Here is an 18,649-nt window from a genome sequence, read left to right on the forward strand (position 1 = left end):
TAGCATAACAGAAATGTTAATAAAATAATAATCAACATAATAAAATAAGCAAGGTATGAAATGATAGGATTTATAATATATTTGAATTGTATTAATTTAGGACTTAATAAAACTAAATAAATTTAAAAGTAGTAATAAATATTTTTATGATAAAGTTTTAGTAACTTTTTCAGTACAAAAAAGTACTGTAACTGTATTGGAGATATGCGATACTGCTTTACCATAACGATATCTCTTCATACAACTTTTCATGTATTCCTGACTATTCCTTTTCATTCAAGACAAACTTTTTTCTAAATTTCTCAAGAGAAAACTTTTTTATTTAAATTTTGCTTTCACAATTTCAGTTTAAGCTTGCGCTTTAAAGCAATGATTTTCGTTTTTCCGTTATATGTTGATATTTGATCAAAATCGGGTATGATATCGTATCCGATTTTGATCAAATATTAAATAATACGTATTTTTGATAAATAATTGGTATTGAACTCGAATTCGAAACTTAAAACTAAATGCGTATTTTTCTGGTATTAATGGCGGTATATTGTACGTGATCAATACTCCGAGTATTTACAATACTAGATATGCCGACTGGGTATTATCTAAAATATTAAATACAAATTTATCTATAAATATTTTAACTTTGACTCCGTATCAGCAACGTCATTGCTTATAGGTAACGACATAAAGACCGCAATAACATCAGTTGAGTTCTTTTTAAAATCTGTCACAACACAAGTACAAGAAAAGGAAAGTCAAGTAAAGCCTGCAAAAACCTAAAAAATGAAATTAAAAAAAAAATTAAAATTTTTAATTACAAAAGTACTATTTACATTTTATTGTTAGTAGAATTAGGATAATAATAACAGAAAATATATGAACCTGTCATTTCGAAAAGGGCACAAGTCCATTTACTAAAACTTTTCAAAATCAACAAAAATATGATTTTTATTAAAATAATGTCTAGGTTGCTAAAGAAATTAAACATAGAAGTAGATAAATAAAGAACGTATATAACTTATGTATTTTTTATTTTTTATAAAAAAAACATAAATCATACAGAAATTTTTAATTCAAACTTATAAACTAACTGCTAAAAGTTTTAGACTTATGTCCTTTTCGAAATGACAGGTTCATATATTCTGTCTACAGAATAATTAAAAAAGATTATAAAAAGGCTAGACAACACAATGTATACATTGTTACTATAGTAACCCTGGAAAATAACACCACAACACACTAAAAAAAAAAGGTAGAAATTTCTACCTTAGGGTAGGATATGTGATATACCCTTAGTAAGGCATAATTTTCTACCTTTTAAGGTAGAAAATTATTTTGAAAACAATTATTTGTCATACAATTTTCTAACTTAAAGGTATAATTTTCTACCTTATAAGGTAGAAAATTATACCTTACTAAGGGTATATCACATATTCTACCTTAACTAAAAATTTCTACCTTTATTTTTTAGTGTGAACTTAATAAGATATTTTATTAACTTAAATACTTCGACTAAAAAGATTTTATTTATTACAATATTTGAACAATCAAGGGATAATTATAGTTAAACAATTTGAGCAACTATATCATAAAATAGTAAGCAACTCGTAAAATATTTCCTATAAATGCTCATTATCATTTGCGGTATTAAGAAATACATAAGAGCTCAGTAATTACATAAGTTTTATTAAATCTCCCTCTCATCTAAGAGAGAGAGAGAGAGAGAGAGAGAGAGAGAGAGAGAGAGAGAGAGAGAGAGAGAGAGAGAGAGAGAGAGAGAGAGAGAGAGAGAGAAAGAAAGTGTTTCCAAAGCAGCATGTTAACAAATGTAAAAAAGCACGGAATAAATAGCAGTAACTGATTTTATTATGTTACCAGTAAACAAAATTATTTTTACCTTGATTAAAAGCTAATTTCCAGCATTTCTTAATTAAGCTCCAGCTTCTCTCTAACTGTTGACTAATGATTAATAGAGTAAATTTCACATCATACTAAATTTACAAAATTAAAACCATGTTTCAACAGTTAGCTAACTAATCAAAAGATGACAAAGGGAAGACAAACTAAGAAAAAAAAAAATGAAAAAAAGAATTTTGTAGAATTTGTAATTATGATAGAAATTATAAAAAAAAAATCAAATTATTTAGATTTAAAAGTGTTAATTGTTACTATAAATAGTTAAACTCATACTTTGCTTTGTTCTGAAGTGTCTAAAGTAAAATCAAATTAACAGACATGAACACTTCTTGACACTGAATTCTGTCAAGTAAGTTTTCTGCACGCCGAGTTGCATTTCTTACATTTCAACAACGATTAATCTCATCCTGCCTAGATCTATTTTTTTCATTTGACAACTATTTTCAAGTTGCCTATTAGCATTTTACATTAATAACTTTGTTGAGCCTAATACTATCTATTTCAATTTCACTGTTATCATTAAACATATTACCAGTAATCTTACTATTGTTACAATTGAATAAATGATCGTAAAAGAATCTTACAAATTGTGATCTTTTCTAATCAAAGACTTTATTTAAACTTAAGATTTATTAAAATCCATTATCTTTTTATATGTTTATATACATAAGTTGTTTATCAAAAATATTAAACAATATTTATTTACATCAATTATTTTTAATTTAACAAAGAATCTACAATGCACAAAATTATTCTTACCTTAATGAACAAAAATAATAAATGCACAACCTTGTATAAAAAATTGAAGCAATATCAGTCAGTATATTTTACTCTAAAGTAATTATATATATATATATATATATATATATATATATATATATATATATATATATATATATATATATATATATATATATATACTGAAATATAGGCAGATTTAAGTTTATAAACTTTCGTGTCAACAAATTACAGTCAGTTTTCCATGTTAAATACACAAAATATATATTTAATATAATATATATCAAATATAAAATAAATCCAATATAAAATAAAACAAAATAGTAAACTTACTCAAACCAGTATCAGTTACACCGTGTGAAGTAACTAAAAAAACATTTCAGTTCTTTTCAATCACTCTAAAAAATAACTTTCAGCTCTTTCCAATAGCACTAAAAAATAAAACAAAACTTGCTTAGCTGAGTTGCCTAGTTTATAAGAATCTGAAAACAGATAAGTAAAAAACCAAGAACAAACAAACATTTATTTGTTAGAACTACTATATTTTAACAAATTAAATTAAACAAAGAATAACGCCAATTCTCATTAAAAGCTAAAAAAATATTTTAGCTCAAATTTGCTTGCAGACTTTGCTTGTAAAATAAAATGTGAATAAGAAACACATTTAGAAAAGCCTAGAAAAAATTCATAAAAATTTACATACATTTGTTCTTTTATATTGCATAAATCTATCATATGATAAATCTGAAATGAAAAAGTGTAATGGATAAGTAAATACAAAGAAAAACATCAAATATGAATCGAAAATCAATATATCTGATATAACAATAGACACCAACATAAAGGTAAGCCAAATGTAACAACATTTGTAACAAATAAAAACTTTATGCAAAATCTTGCTCAACATGTTTGCCAAGTCACACACTTTGAAAACATGGAAACAACATTATATAAACATATATAATAACTATAAAACACAATACATTTATTTAACTTTATATAACATATATAAACACCTCATATAATATTTATATACACAATAAATACATTTTATACTATTTTAATGACACATTTATAAAACAATTACATAACACATATTACCACATACATATATTTATCAAAAAACTTTTTAACTTTGAACATAATATAAACATATATGCAAACTATAAACATATATAACTTGAATTACGCGAACAAAAAATTTAAAAATAACATAAAAAAATCTAAAAAGATTCATATATATATTCATATATAAAAACATATATCTCGTAATAAAATATCAAATTATAATCATATTTAATTTAAATCAAATACTTATTGAATAAAGAGCAAAAAACAGATAGAAGAACTGCAATCTTAATAACAAAATTTAATGTTTAGCAACAATAAAATGTCAGTGTTGGCTCGAAATTTTAATTTATTTTTCTAAATTTTATAAAACAGTACAAAAAAAAGGTAATATCATAACAGAAATGTTAATAAAATAATAATCAACATAATAAAATAAGCAAGGTATGAAATGATAGGATTTATAATATATTTGAATTATATTAATTTAGGACTTCATAAAACTAAATAAATTTAAAAGTAGTAATAAATATTTTTATGATAAAGTTTTAGTACAAAAAAGTAATGTAACTGTATTGGAGATATGCGATACTGCTTTAGCAGTACGATATCTCTTCATACAACTTTTCATGTATTCCTGACTATAACTTTTCATTCCAGACAAACTTTTTACTAAATTTCTCAAGAGAAAACTTTTTAATTTAAATTTTGCTTTCACAATTTCAGTTTAAGCATGCGCTTTAAAGCAAAGATTTTCGTTTTTCCGTTAAATGTTGATATTTGATCAAAATCGGGTACGATATCGTATCCGATTTTGATCAAATATTAAATAATACGTATTTTTGATAAATAAGTGGTATTGAACTCGAATTCGAAACTTAAAACTAAATGCGTATTTTTCTGGTATCAACGGCGGTATGTTATACGTGATCAATACTCCGAGTATTTACAATACTAGAAATGCCGACTGGGTACTTTCTCTAATGATATCTGTATTATCGCGAGGTGTTGTCTTGCGTTTTCTTCCACATCTTCGTTGTCACAGTGTTGAAGATTCACCAGTGTCTTTTTTTCTTTTCAAGATGTCACCAACGGTTGACTTGGCCACCTTCATTTTCTTAGAAATCTGTCTAATGCTCAAACCAGCATGTTCTTTAAGAGCTATAATGCTTGCACGTTTCTTGGGAGTGATGTCTATTGTAAATACGAGGTGAATAATCCGTCACAACCTCCGTCACAACCTTTCTGCACAAAGCCTGGAGTAGCACTGAAGCCACTGATGCGTTTGCTAGAATGTCTTCCCGGCAGCAAAGAGTTGCCAGACACCACAAGGCTACAGTAAAACACTTATTTATCTGAAAAAACAAGAGAATCTTTAGTATCATAGCAAGTTGGGCTTATTGTGAAAATTATTCCAATTTTGCCATGGTCCGAACTAATTTGCACAATATTGTAGCTTGGCCACGGCTCTGGTTTTATTTAATAATGAAGGCGTGTGTGTAACACAGGACTAAAAACGCTGCTTAATTTTCTCTCTTATTTAAGTAATTTAATTTATCTAAAAAAGTAACTTAATTTGACCTTAACTTTTCTTGACCTCCCCCGTTTCATTATAAACAATTATCAAAAATTTCATAAAATCAATAAAAATCCAGGGGAAACGAAAATTCCTCCTTATATTTAGTTCTTACTTATATCCTCCTTATATTTAGTCCTTATATTTAGTTCTTACAGCAGTTCTTACTAAGTTCTGACAGAAGTTCTGCTAAGTTCTGACACAATCGTTAAAAAACAGGTTTGTTTTTTAGTTTTCAGAGTGAATCCATGGTCATAAGCTTACCGCATTTTTTTTCGCAGATTAGTTTTTATTTGGAGAACGATTTTGATAATGCTTGCAATCTTGAAGACTGCCAAATCCAAAATTCTAATTGTAAGTGCAATTTGACAAAATATAATAATCTTATATTTTAAAACTAGTAAGGTTAAGTAAAAAAAATCATGGTAATTAACAAATTCCCTCAAAATAAGTTTAGAGCTTAATTTTTTTTCTAAACCAATTTCCATTATTTTATACAATGGAATTGGTTTGTTATAACATATAGGAATTATTAAGTAATGAATTTGATACTGAATTTATAATTCTTGGTCAACTAGAATAAGCAATATGCGATTAAATTTGGGTGAAAAAATATATTAGACCTTTTAACAAAGATACAGAGAGAAAATGATTTCAAAAATGAGACTTTATTCAATAGCAGTAAAAATATAAACATAATATATTATAGATAACAAAAAATGGTTTACTTCTAAGTTAAAGCTAATAAAAAAATGTTGCGCTTTTTAGGCACATTTTAAAGGACTAATAGAATTCAAGCAATCATAAAACAATGAGTATAAATAATTTTAATTAAATTAATTAATTATTTTTTGTCACTTTCATCCTTAGGGCTGCTTCTATTCGATCTGTTCCTGCTCTGTTTTATATATCAGTTTTTTTATTTTAAGTTTTTAGAATTAAATAGTAAAATATAAAATTTTAGATCTTAAAGTATTAGATCAGCTAAAACTCTTCAGCTTTATCTTCATTGACTTTCTAATATGCTATAATCTATGTAGAAGATTTTTACTTGGTTGATTCTCTCTAATTAATAATTCTTCTGAAAAATAAATGTATATCACATCTGGTTACCATATATGATATATTTACTTTTATGTATTATTGAGATCTTAAGAGCTACCTTATCAAATTTCTATTGAAAATTATTTTCAAAATTTGTTTTTGTTCATCATCATATTTATTATAAAGAGATTCAGTGGTTTTAACATTAAAAGCTACATCTTTTACAACATCCTTCTGATTTTTTTAAAATTGTTTTTTTAAATTATCTATGGTACAGCTTTTTCCTCTTTCTTTATTTAACAGATGAATAAAATATTTATAGACTAGACAGGCTGACACTTTTAAATAGCAAAGAAGTGATTTAACCTTCTCCAAGCCATGTTAATAGTTTGTTTACTCTGGAATTTGTTTTTGAATATAGAAAGGCAACAGTAGCATTAAGGTCATGAAAATAGAAAGTAAGCATAAAACCCTTTCAGCTTGCATATTATGTTTCTTTAGATGGATTTGATAGATTACCGTTCAAATAATTGCCCATATGTCTTTTGATAATTGTGTTGAGCTTATCAAAGCTAATACTTAGAAATTTTTCTTTTATTTCTATGACTTGAAGTAATTGATGTACCTTAATTTTCTCAACATCCAATACTTGACTAAAAATATCACCATCTGGATAAAAAGTTGATGAATTACTTTTGAAGTTGGCTAACTTTTTTTTTCTGGAAAATTTCACGCTAATATAAAAGATATTTAAAAGTTTGAGTGTTTTTTCTTCATTTTAAAAAACATAACTCTCTTATTCACTATTAAACCTTAAAAGCTTACTAATTCAAGGTTAGTCTTTTCTCCCCCCTCGGAATTAGAAAAAATATGGTCAGCAATTTATTACCAACCTTAAACTATTTTTGGTTTCCACAAAATTTTAAACATAAGTGTTTCCCCATAACATAGAAGGGAGTCAAAAAATTGCTGATCTCAGAAAATTTTAGTTGGGCAGTTAGGTTAGCTTTGCAAAATGTTGACTCTATTTCCGTGAGTTGCTTTCCTGTTCCTTTTTTATAAAACAGATTTATCCACAGCTTAGCTATTATTTTCTATGAGGCCCAAACCATGAACAAATTTAAAGTTTTTATTTATGTCTTGTAGGAGGAATTTAAAAATTGCATTTTGCTTAAATAACTAAAGCACAAAGTGTAATACAAAAAACACAATTGAATTCTATAGAACCTATTTTTTATTAGATATTGAAAAGTTTTTAAAAAGTTTGACAAAACCCCAGCCATATGAAACAAGACAAAAAATCTTTTACCAACATATTTAAGATATTGCAATATTATAACTTTTAAGCTTTTGAATGCTGCAGGATCTTCTTTCAAACTTTACCTAGTTTTTAAAAAAGAAGGCACTTCAGGTCCTCTTTAAGTATTTTCAAATCATAGTCAAATCCTGTACTCTCAGCATATTTAGCAGTTGATAAAAAAATGAGACCGCTGTGGAGGATAAGCATTTAATTATCTATCCTGATCAGTCATGAAAAATATAGGGTAGAAAAGAGTCTTACTTATAGTTTTTTTGCCTATGTTAATATGACTGGTAGGTAAGATCTAACTGATGAATAGAATCCAGGTAAGTTTTAAAAAAATTTAAAGACAAGAATCAAAACCTGTGCCTGAACTAAAAAGTATATGCTGTGAATAAAGGTTATTAAATTCAGATCTTGATTAAAAGTAAATAAGATGTGACCTAATTAAATTTTACAAAATAACAAATGGCATTTATAAGCAGGCATTGGTATTCAGGAAAAACAGCCATCAAAGATAAGCAACAAGCGCTATTACAAGCACTCCACTATTAAATACAAGTAATAGTGCTTAATTAAAGACACCCATTATCAGTAGGTATATATATAAGAGATATAAATACATTTGCTAAATATTCAGACAAGTATAATTTTTTGAGTATAAATTTTAGAAAAATTGTTAAATTTATGTGGTGACTGAGAAATCATTTTTATTTGTTTGAGTTTTTGTTTTGCATGACAAGTTACATAAGTGCTCTTGACACAAACCAAGAACAAGCTTTTTAACAAAATAACTGCATCCAACTCCTCTTTACTTTTTTATAGAGCTTGTGACTGCCTTCTGTGAGTTAACACTTAAAATTTAAAAGCTCTCTCTCTCTCTAGTGGATAGAGAGCTATCATCTTTACCTAGAAAAAATATCTTTTGAAAGTTTTTTTTAATTTAATATAGTGGATTCAGTTATTAACATACATAATATATCAAAATATGACAAAAGGTTTCAAAATAAATCAGTAAAAACCTGTTATTTATAAATTTTGGTTAAAGTTCTATTTTTTTATGAAATATTACTTTTAATAAAGTATTATTAACCTATAAAGCTTAACTTTTGCTGGATTCTTTAGCTTTATTTTAGCATATTTCTTTATAAACACATAGAAAATATGAAGAAAAAAAAACTTTTACTAAATTTTTAAGGACCAAGTACCAACTACACTTTTAAGTATTAATTTTGGTGTATTTTGAAATAAGAATGTTTATCTATAGAATACGTTCAGGGTAGTTTTTTAAAATCAGAAGTCAGTTATAAATCCATGGATTGGTGTTATATTCGTCACAACATTCTAGAGTATGACTGGGCTGGGTTGGTGTAAGTTCAGAGATTATTCTTTTGTTCTGGTCACTAACAATGCAAGACTTAACTGTATGACACAAACCAATCAGAACTATTGGCTATTTCTTATTAATCTGACTTATTATTTGAGGGAGACTGTTTGTTTTGTTTTCTTCATTTTACAATTTTATCCATATGTTAACTTTTCTTACATTTATTAAGTTATATTTAATGTGTAGGTTTCTTTTAGTTTAGCTATTATGTTTACCACATCATTAACTTCATTGTTAATGGTTTCTATCATTTCTATTTATTATATTATGAACAGCCCTATTTATATGCTATTTCACACATATACCTTGTCTTTTACTAAAGACTGTAACATTTTATTAGATGCATATTTGATGAAAATATTTTTCTCTAGGATCAGCAAAGAAAACTATTTACTCTATCTAATGAACCAAGAGTCGTTCAATCATTTACTCTGGCTAAATTATTCTTGTCAGCACCACATAGCAAATTAAAGCAATACAACAAAGAAATCATTCAAACCAAGTCATTCTTACAACAATGAACTATGAACCAAGATATCAAAACACATCCTAACAAACCTAGAGAGCTTTTAAGTTTTGGATTAAGTTATGTTCCTTAAATTACAAATAGGTTTATTAATGTTCACATAACAGTTTTTGAAATATTTAGAACAACCTCCAACAACTTTTTTTTGGAACTAAAGAGATAGCGAACAATCTTTTTTACCAAAAATCAAATCGATTCCCCCAATAATGAAAAACAAAACCATGAAAAGTTATCTTAACTTGATGAAATCAGGTATAAAGGTGCTTACTTTCTCTAAATTACCAAAAGATACTTACAAAAAAAAAATTACCCTCCTAAACTTACCGATGCATTTAATTCCCTTATGTTTAATCCTGCAAATGCTATAAAAAAGGCAGAGATATTGAGTTCATATATTTGAGAGTGATATTTGTATTTAGATTAAACTGACTATGAAAAGATGAACTTTTTATCAGATAAAAACACATACCAACTACTCTCAGAAGTGCCAACAAAAAGTATAGTGAGAGATGTAAACAACCTTATTGACTATTTGACTCTTCATCGTATGATTGATAAAAAAAACATCCAATCGTATGCCTCTACTTTATGGTTTTCCTAAAATTCATAAAACTAATATTCCATTCAAACCTATTATTTCTGGTTGTAACGGACCAACTAGAGGCCTCCAGAGAAATCAACACAAATTTTTGAATAAATGAATGCTATCCACCCTACATTCAAATTTTCTTTTACATATTATTACACGTAAAAGTACAACTACAACACGTTGTTTTATGTCTACAGGTTTGACTGTTGGCGGAGATAGTAAATCAAAAAAGCAATAATATGTAGCCAAACACTAGATAATAAAATTTTATCAAACAACCTGATAAAAGAGCTGAAGCAACTAGCACGAATATTAATTATACTAGGTTACCTAATCCAATCAAGATAAGAAAAGTTTTAGTACTCTACTTAGTACTGCACCCATGTCTGTTGATAAGATGCATGTAAGACTGTCTAATGATAAGATGCATGTAAGACCATGTCTGTTAATAAGATATTGATGGAGTGATAAGATATTGTGGAGTGAAGAAATTTACAAGGCTTCATTTCTATATTTAAAAAAGCAAATTTGCATGAGTATTTAAAAACAACACTCTGACATAATTTTTATTTGATCTGAGTAATACCTCACTGGAATAGAGTAATAAAGTTATCTGCAATGACAGTAAACACTTTTAAAGCTCAAATGGTTAATCATGATAATAGCTGGTAGGTTGTAAGTTTTGAACTTTTGTTTGTAACGATAGATTTTATTACTATTACCATTGTGATACTGGTAGAATAATAAATTTTATGGCAAGCAACCAAACTAATGATAATTACAAAAAAACAAAAAAAAACATAAAATATTATTTTTTTATATTTTAGCCACCTGTGGTTCTTAAAAATGCATTTGCAGCCCAAAGAACATATAGTCAGGGGGAAATAGACTTGGAAAATATTTTGCGAAAAAATTTGGATGTCAAAGAAATTGAGGTACAAGATATATCAGGTAAGCTTTATTTTATATAAAAAAAAACTACAACATGTTGTTTTATGTCTACAGGTTTGACAGTGTTGGCAGAGATGGTAAAGGCTTTTTCTTTGTTGTTAGAGATTGCAAATGAATAATTAAAAAACAACAAGTTAAAATAGTAAGTGATTGGGGACCTGGCCCCCAGTTAAAAATGAGACTTTTTGCAAATTTATAATACTTAATGTATTATAATTTTATGCTTACATTTACTATTTATTAAATACTGGCATACATTTACAGGCCTCGGCCGGAAGCGAGAGCTTTAGCTCGCTTCCGGCCGAGGCCTAAAACGAACATGGCTTGTCATGTTTGTTTTAGGAGAGCTTTTCTCCGCTCCCGCACTCATTTACTCCTGCTGATGCCTGAATTTATAGATTTTTAAACTCTAATTTACTTCCAACAAGATTGCAAGCAACCACTATTACATTATGAGTTACTTTAAAATAGAGTGTAAGTTAAAATACTAGGAAATATATAAATGAAGACTTATAAAGTTGTAAGTTGTTTAAAAAGGAAAACATGAAGATGGATAAGAGTTTTTTGATGTTCAAAGAAAAAAACTGGATTAATAAAAGTTTTTATAGCATGAAGAGACAGATACAGTAAAAGGATGCAGCTTGTTGAATAAATAACCAAGCAAGAATGAGTTTTGGTTTATCTTTACAGAGATGATAGCTTGTTTGAGCATTGACCATTATTGTATTTGTACAAAAAAGAAAGAAATGCAACCTTATAGCAATGGGAGAGTGGCTCAAGCTTGGCAGATAAAGCAGGTCTAATTACATTTACAATGTGCTTTTAGACTTGTCTGAGAGTAAGAGGGTTGTTGTTCGTCAATATAGGAATACCAACAATATTGAAATATACTTTTGCAGTAAATAAATGAGTTTTGTTGTTTAGCAAAAATTGTGAACTTTAAGTTCAGAATTAAAATCCATAAGCCATTGCAAGCTTGAGGCTGTTACAGAAGAGAGATCAAATCTAAAATTGGCTGCTTGTTCTAAGCAATTAAAAAGTGAAGATTTTTTCAAGACAAGAGTATAAAGTTGAGTCATCAGCAAATAGAGCTACTTTAGATTTCATGAAGATATTTATTGTAGATAAGAAACAATACAGGAGCAAAGATACAACCTTGTGGTACCCTTCAAGTTAATTGAAATAAAGAAAAGGGTAGGCCTTCAAGAATAACTTAACTACTGTAGTTAGAAAGAAATAATTTAATAACCTCAGAACCTTTGTATAAAGAAACTAATAACAGAGTGAAGACTAATCCTAGGATAGTTAGAGAGGTGAAAATGTTTTCTAGAGTTTTGAAAAAATGGAGCCACTTATTTAGCACTTTTTAAAAGTTTCGCAAAAATTGAAGAGAGTTCTGGAGAACACTTTTTTTAAGACTATGATGGAAATCTTGTCTGGAGCACAAACTGTAGAAGTGTTTAATTGAGAACTAATTTTAGTATTGGAAGCCAGAGTGATTTCGATGTTTAACAATGGGTTAATCTGTTTAACTGTCAGCAAGAGTATGGCCATTATATTCAAGTGACAAATTAGTGTTAGATTTCTATGCAAATAACTCTGCTTTGTTCTGGGGAGAAGTAAAAAGATTAGACCTATGAATTAGAGATTAAATATTAGACTTACTTTAGTTAATGACACTGTTGAAGTCTAACCAAAAGTCTCTAGAGCCTAACATCTGAGATACAAGGTTTAGTAAACTGAGAATAACAGAGCTTAACATCAGACCGGACTTTTTTATATTGGCTTCTTGCAATGATAAAAAGACCTGTTCTTAAGAGAGATGTTCTTGTAAAAAAGATGAAAAAAATGAAGTAGAATGTGGCTTGACTTAAAATTGAAGAGAAGTAATAAAGACTTCCAAACTTTTATTCCGGAAGGAATAAAAGCTTCCAAAATGTATTTTATGCATACATATTATGGATATAATTATATCTGTTAGCTATTTATTTAGATGCTGGCATACAATATTCTTTCATTGTTGTATAAACTTTGGTCTTTATATGTTGTAGTATTTGCCAAAAGAGAAGATGATCAGATGGATGTGTGGTGTGCAACCACACATCCATCTGATCATCTTCTCTTTTGGCAAATAAGGTGTGACTCTAGCAAGACAAGAAAAGGAGACATAATCTTATACAGTTTTGAAAAAATATTGTAGCGAACGTTTGTTAGAAAAGATTAAAGTAGTTAAAGTATCAGCATGTAGAGAAGTATGAGCTTTTGTAGAAAATGCAGTGGTAGAAGTAGGAAAATTTAAAGAGAGTGCCTTAAATATTGTATGGATGGGCTTTAGTTAGAAAAAAAAAATGCTCTAGAATTTTTCTATTAGAGAAACACCATAAATAAGGAAGGCTAAAGTCTGATGATGATCATGATGATGGTGATCATCATTATCAGGTCATGGCCTTCCTCTTTTATGCTGTTTATGATGGTGATCAGAAAAGATGATAATAATGATGATTATGATGATCATGTTGATCATATTGTTTTTATATGTATATATATTCAAAATATAACATGAATTTTAGAATTACGATATTTTAGGATATGTTTATGCAGCCCCGGTCAATTTTTAAAAACTACTAATTAATTACTTTTTTTATTATTGTGATAAAATTGAGCTGTTGAAAAGTTTGGAGATAGAGTTTTGTTTAAATTGTGTTTAGCTTTCTGGTACAATAAAATTCTGGTAAATTAAAATTCTTGGGTATTTTTATTTTTAGGGGGCTGTGGATCTATGTATCAAATATTTATATGTGCAAATGAATTTCGAGGGAAAAGAATGGTTCAACAACATAGAATAGTTACAGATGTATTTTCTTATTTCTACATTTTATTTGTATTTTGATAAGGTGATAAGATCATACAGAGTCTTCACATAATCTTAAGTATTTTATTCCAAATTTTCTTTGGAGAAGCTCCATAAAATCTTTAATATATATGTATATTTTGCTAAGTTATAAATATAGTAAAGTAAATTTTAAACCTTTGTCACACCTCCAATACGCTTTCATTACATCCATACTGTAGAGAATGATTTCTCAAACATTGTTAGAGGAATTCCTATAAAAATAAAACTTGGTATTTTTATGTTTATAGGTTTTAAAAGAGCAAGTTAAAAATATGCATGGATTAAGAATAACAACTGCAGTTCCTGCTGATTAAAGGTATTTAAAAAATATATATATTTTTACATATTTCTTACAATAACGGTAGGTGCTTTATTTTGCTGCATTGGTTTATGGTTTTAACTTACTGTGTTAGTTTTTTGCATTAATTTACTGTTTTAGTTTTTTCAAGTTGTGTTCATATCTAAAATAAACCTTAGAAAATAAATTCAAAAGTTAAAATTGCAAACAACAAATTATTTATCGAGTTATTAACAAAAGCTTTATTATTTTTAATGCTATATTATTTATTATAAAGGAAAATTTTAGCTTGTGATTTTTTTGTTGTCAAAATAATCTAGTCAAATCAATGCATTTATTGTTGACAGCAATAAAAAAAATATTTTTGTAAAATTTAATTTATATTTTTATTTTTGTGTTTTCACTCATGTTAAGTAAAGCAAAACAAAAAACTAAAAAAAAAAATAATAATAAAAAATTAGACATAGTGAAAAGTGAAATTGAATTTTAAAGTAATATCAAGTTTAAAGTAATATAGTTTTCATTCATATCTAAATAAACAAAAATTTCACCAAGTCAGGTCAAATCAACATTTTTGTTAATAATATTTACTTCAACAAAACTCAGTTATTTACTACTAACACCTATCGCAATACTATCGACATTCTTATATTGATGAATGGTAACCCTCTCACTGAGTCCTCTTTACGTCTTCTTGGGTTATTGTTCACTACTGACCTCTCATGGAAACCATATATACAACCCTCGGAATTAGGAAAAATGAGGCTGCCAATAATTTGCCTACCTCAATCTTTTAGAAGTCAGCATCAGGTCTGTCAAAAAAAAATTGATACAAAGGTCTTACCATAAAACATAAAAATAAAGTCAGCAATTTTTTGCCGACCTCTAACTCTCTTTGATCGGCATTGCCGAATAACGTCCCTAATTCTTAGTGCTGTATATACAATCCATTGCCAAGTTAGTATCTGCTAAGGTTGCTTTTCTTTGTCATGCTCTCCATTTTCTTACTTCTGATTCCATTCTGTACCTCTACAAATCTTCTATTCGGGAGATTTGTAGAGGTACTAATAACTCTACTAATCTCCTATATTTAGGTTGGTTCTTCAAATGGTGCTTTTTTTCTAGACAATGTCCAAAAACGCATTGTAAACATAGTTGGAGCTGCTCTATAATGCTCTATAAATACTATAATGGTTGCTGCTCATAGGAGCTATCTTTAGTTCTATCAACCAAAATTCATTCTTGCTTGACTGGTCATTCAGCAAAGTCTTATCTGTTGACTGTATCTGTCCTTCCATGCTCTAAAAACTTTATTTTGTCTAGTTTTTTTCCCTGCACTAAAACCCTAAGGAATACTCTCCCTTCTTCATGTTATCCTGACTCATACAACCTATAACTTTTCAAGTCTTCTATCAACCAATTCCTTGCTTTTTAACTCTATTTGTTATTTTCTACTAACTCCCAACTTTATAGTGGTTGCTTGCAGTCTTGTTGTGAATCTGATAGGAAAAAAAAGTCAAACAACCATTGTTAGTATTGTTTTTTTTTATTGAAATTAATTATTAATAAATAAATCATTTTGATAGAAAAAAAAATCCATCAAGTAAGATACAGGTTATATAAGATGACCAACATCCTCATGTAGAAAAATGCAGAAATTTTTTTTTAATGCCAAAAAAGTTTTAATTTTAATTAGCTTACATACTGCACTATCCTATGTAAAAAGAAGGATGTTGACCTTATGTAGCGGAAATTTGTGTACATAGGGCGTCCTTGTACCTAGGGGCACCCCACTTTATTTGAAAACCATATTTTTAAGTTATGCTTCTCAGTCAGGTGATAAGTTATAAAAGTTTTGATTTTTAAACAGCTGTATAGAAAGAAGAAACAACTGTATAACTCAATAGAAGACTCAGTGAAAATACTGGGCAACATCTCTTTATAAAAAGTATACAGGAATATACTTGTATAAGCTGTAATTTTATATTTCAATGTTATCAAATGCTTCAACTTCTGTGCATTTTTTTATAAATAGAAAAGAGAGATGTTGCCCATTATTTTCACTGAATCTTTTATCAATACAGCTGCTTCTGTTACAAGGAATCAAGCAATCTTTTAAATGCTTAAAGTAAACTGAATGGAAAGATTTAACAATGCAATGGTTGTTCTCAAAAATTTTGCTTCTATTGCATCTGATTAAGCCAGTGCAGCTTTTATAGAAATATTGCACTTTAAATGTTGGTTTGCAAACTCTTATAGATGAACTGCAACCACAAATTCTGTTTACACTTATTGTCATACCACCAGCATAGACATGTTTAATGAATAAAATTGCAAATATACAACTTGAACCAATTGGTAATAACCGATTGCATCTGTAGAAAAACTAGTACCATAGTTAAGATCATCTACTGATGACATTTTACCACAACATCGACAAATGTTTGTGTTTCTAGCCTTAATCTTAATATAAAAAACACAAGAAGTTGAGTTTTTTGTATTATTTTATATATCTTTATATTTTAATATAATTTAGTATAATTTAATTATCTTTAAAATAAACCTGGCCTGGTTCAAACAGTAACCTCAATTAGAACTCAATTAGAATAGGCAGAACTAAATTGAATAAAACAGCTTCAATTGAGCTTTTAGTAATATACTTGTTTAAAAAAATGTTCAAAAGTTTTTGTTTTTTTTGTTTTTTTTATTGTACGAGTACAGTCGATTTCTTATTGCTTCTTTTTTTATTTTTTTTTATTTTCAAAAATAAAAAAAATGGAAATTTTCTGAATCGTGCTTGGTTTTATAAAAGCTCATATCATGCAGATTTTAAATCTTTCACATTGGAATTTGAATTTAAAATAAAGGGGCAAAACTTATTTGAAGTTTACATTGGAATTTGAATTCAAAATAAAGGGGAAAAACTTATTTGAAGTTTACATTGGAATTTGAATTCAAAATAAAGGGGCAAAACTTATTTGAAGTTGTGCAAAAACTTAGTGAACACTCGTTAACTTACATAATTAAAATATTTTCAAACTTAGTTTCCTTTCTTCATTTAATAGTTTCTTCATCAACAAAGTTCTAGTTCAATTTGTATGCCATAGTGTATAAAATGATCTACATTTTAGAGCTCTTTGAGTTCCAATAAATTGCGCGAGCAATTTGAAATGCAAATTGCTAAGCTCATAATTTTATTTTTACTATTTAAACTAAACATTAAATTTTAATGCATCTCTACTTAAAATTTAAAATGAGTCGCTAGAAAATATCTTATGTACAAAACTTTTAATCGCAAAACTATTCAGTGATATCATTTTGCTGGAACATTTTACAAACTGACAGGGCCTTATCAATAGTCGGACATTGACACCCCGGACTGTTTTTGAGATCTGATTTATGGGGGCAACTAATTGTTCATTTTTAATGAAAAAATCAACAATGGTTTGTTGCCCTCCTCTAGCAGGCCTTAAGAATGGTCTGAGGGGCGGCAATGTCTGATCATTAAATTGAGCCCTGAACTGAAATACAGGGCAAACATTTTATCACACTTCAGACAAAAAAAGGGAAAACCTAAATTTGTGCATAAATTAAATTAATTAAATAGACAATACAATGAATGCACACATTAAAATTACATACTTTTATAACAAATAAAGTATGCAGAGTTTTAAATCTAAAACTAGACTTATAAACAGAAGTAAGATAGAAAACGAACAAAAAGTTGAATTATTTTTTGTTAATATCTTGATAAGTAATTTTTATAAGCTTATTTTCTAATGTTTATATATGAAATAAACACAACTTGTCTCACAACTTATGGATTCCTTTAAAAAATTAAATTTTTTGTTTAGAATTCGAATAAAGAAAGAATTTGGAATTCAAAGTTTTTTAAATCAAACTAAAATATACAGATGACTTCAATAAATGATGCCATCGTACATGAGTTATGCGCAAGTCGCTTTGAATTGATAAAATTTTCATTAGATGTTTTTGAAACAACAATTAGTGTAACAAAAAGTTTCAAAATTTTTCTTTGTTTAGAAGTAGTGTTTAGAATATTTTTTTGAATGTATAACTTATTGTAATTTTTGAATAAATTTATTTTTACTTTTAAATTGGTTGTTTTTTTTAAATTATAATCATGATCAATTAGAACTTTCAGGCTGTTAACACCAATTCAATTAAGACTGTCAAACTGGTAACAAATAATACTAACTCTCAGATTAGTATTATTTAATCAGTTTATAGATGGCATTTTTCTTTTAATTTCAAAAGTTGAGCTTTTTAAGCGGAAATTCACATGAAACATTATTTTCCAGAAACATTTTTCTTTAATTATCAAAAGTTGTCACAAGTTATGTG

The 18,649-nt window shown here is 27.6% G+C and overlaps 1 protein-coding gene and 1 long non-coding RNA gene across 3 annotated transcripts in view; one reads left to right on the forward strand and one right to left on the reverse strand.

The window, feature by feature from the left end:
* LOC136091628 (uncharacterized) overlaps positions 1 to 4,478 on the reverse strand; it is an 8,418-nt gene extending 3,940 nt beyond the window's left edge. The window contains exons 1-3 of the long non-coding RNA XR_010644134.1: positions 3,356 to 4,478; positions 2,986 to 3,083; positions 1 to 2,746 (exon numbers count right to left, since the gene is read on the reverse strand). The exon at positions 1 to 2,746 is cut by the window's left edge and continues 969 nt beyond it. This is a non-coding gene — a long non-coding RNA (uncharacterized LOC136091628). The remainder of the gene's footprint in view (positions 2,747 to 2,985; positions 3,084 to 3,355) is intronic.
* A 1,011-nt stretch (positions 4,479 to 5,489) lies between these two features.
* On the forward strand, positions 5,490 to 18,402 carry LOC124811594 (uncharacterized). 2 transcript variants are annotated; one of them, XM_065818742.1, is made up of 5 exons: positions 5,490 to 5,650; positions 10,970 to 11,093; positions 13,859 to 13,938; positions 14,235 to 14,302; positions 18,139 to 18,278. In XM_065818742.1, exons 1-4 carry the CDS (start codon positions 5,609 to 5,611, stop codon positions 14,298 to 14,300), a joined length of 312 nt encoding a protein of 103 aa, XP_065674814.1. In that variant the 5' UTR covers positions 5,490 to 5,608; the 3' UTR covers positions 14,301 to 14,302; positions 18,139 to 18,278. The 2 variants fall into 2 exon arrangements, with proteins under 2 accessions (XP_065674814.1, XP_065674813.1); XM_065818741.1 differs by having other exon boundaries at positions 5,491 to 5,650; positions 13,859 to 13,947; positions 18,139 to 18,402.
* The last annotated feature ends 247 nt before the right edge of the window (positions 18,403 to 18,649 follow it).

Source organism: Hydra vulgaris, chromosome 15 (assembly GCF_038396675.1).
Source record: "Hydra vulgaris chromosome 15, alternate assembly HydraT2T_AEP".
Classification (NCBI taxonomy): domain Eukaryota; kingdom Metazoa; phylum Cnidaria; class Hydrozoa; order Anthoathecata; family Hydridae; genus Hydra; species Hydra vulgaris.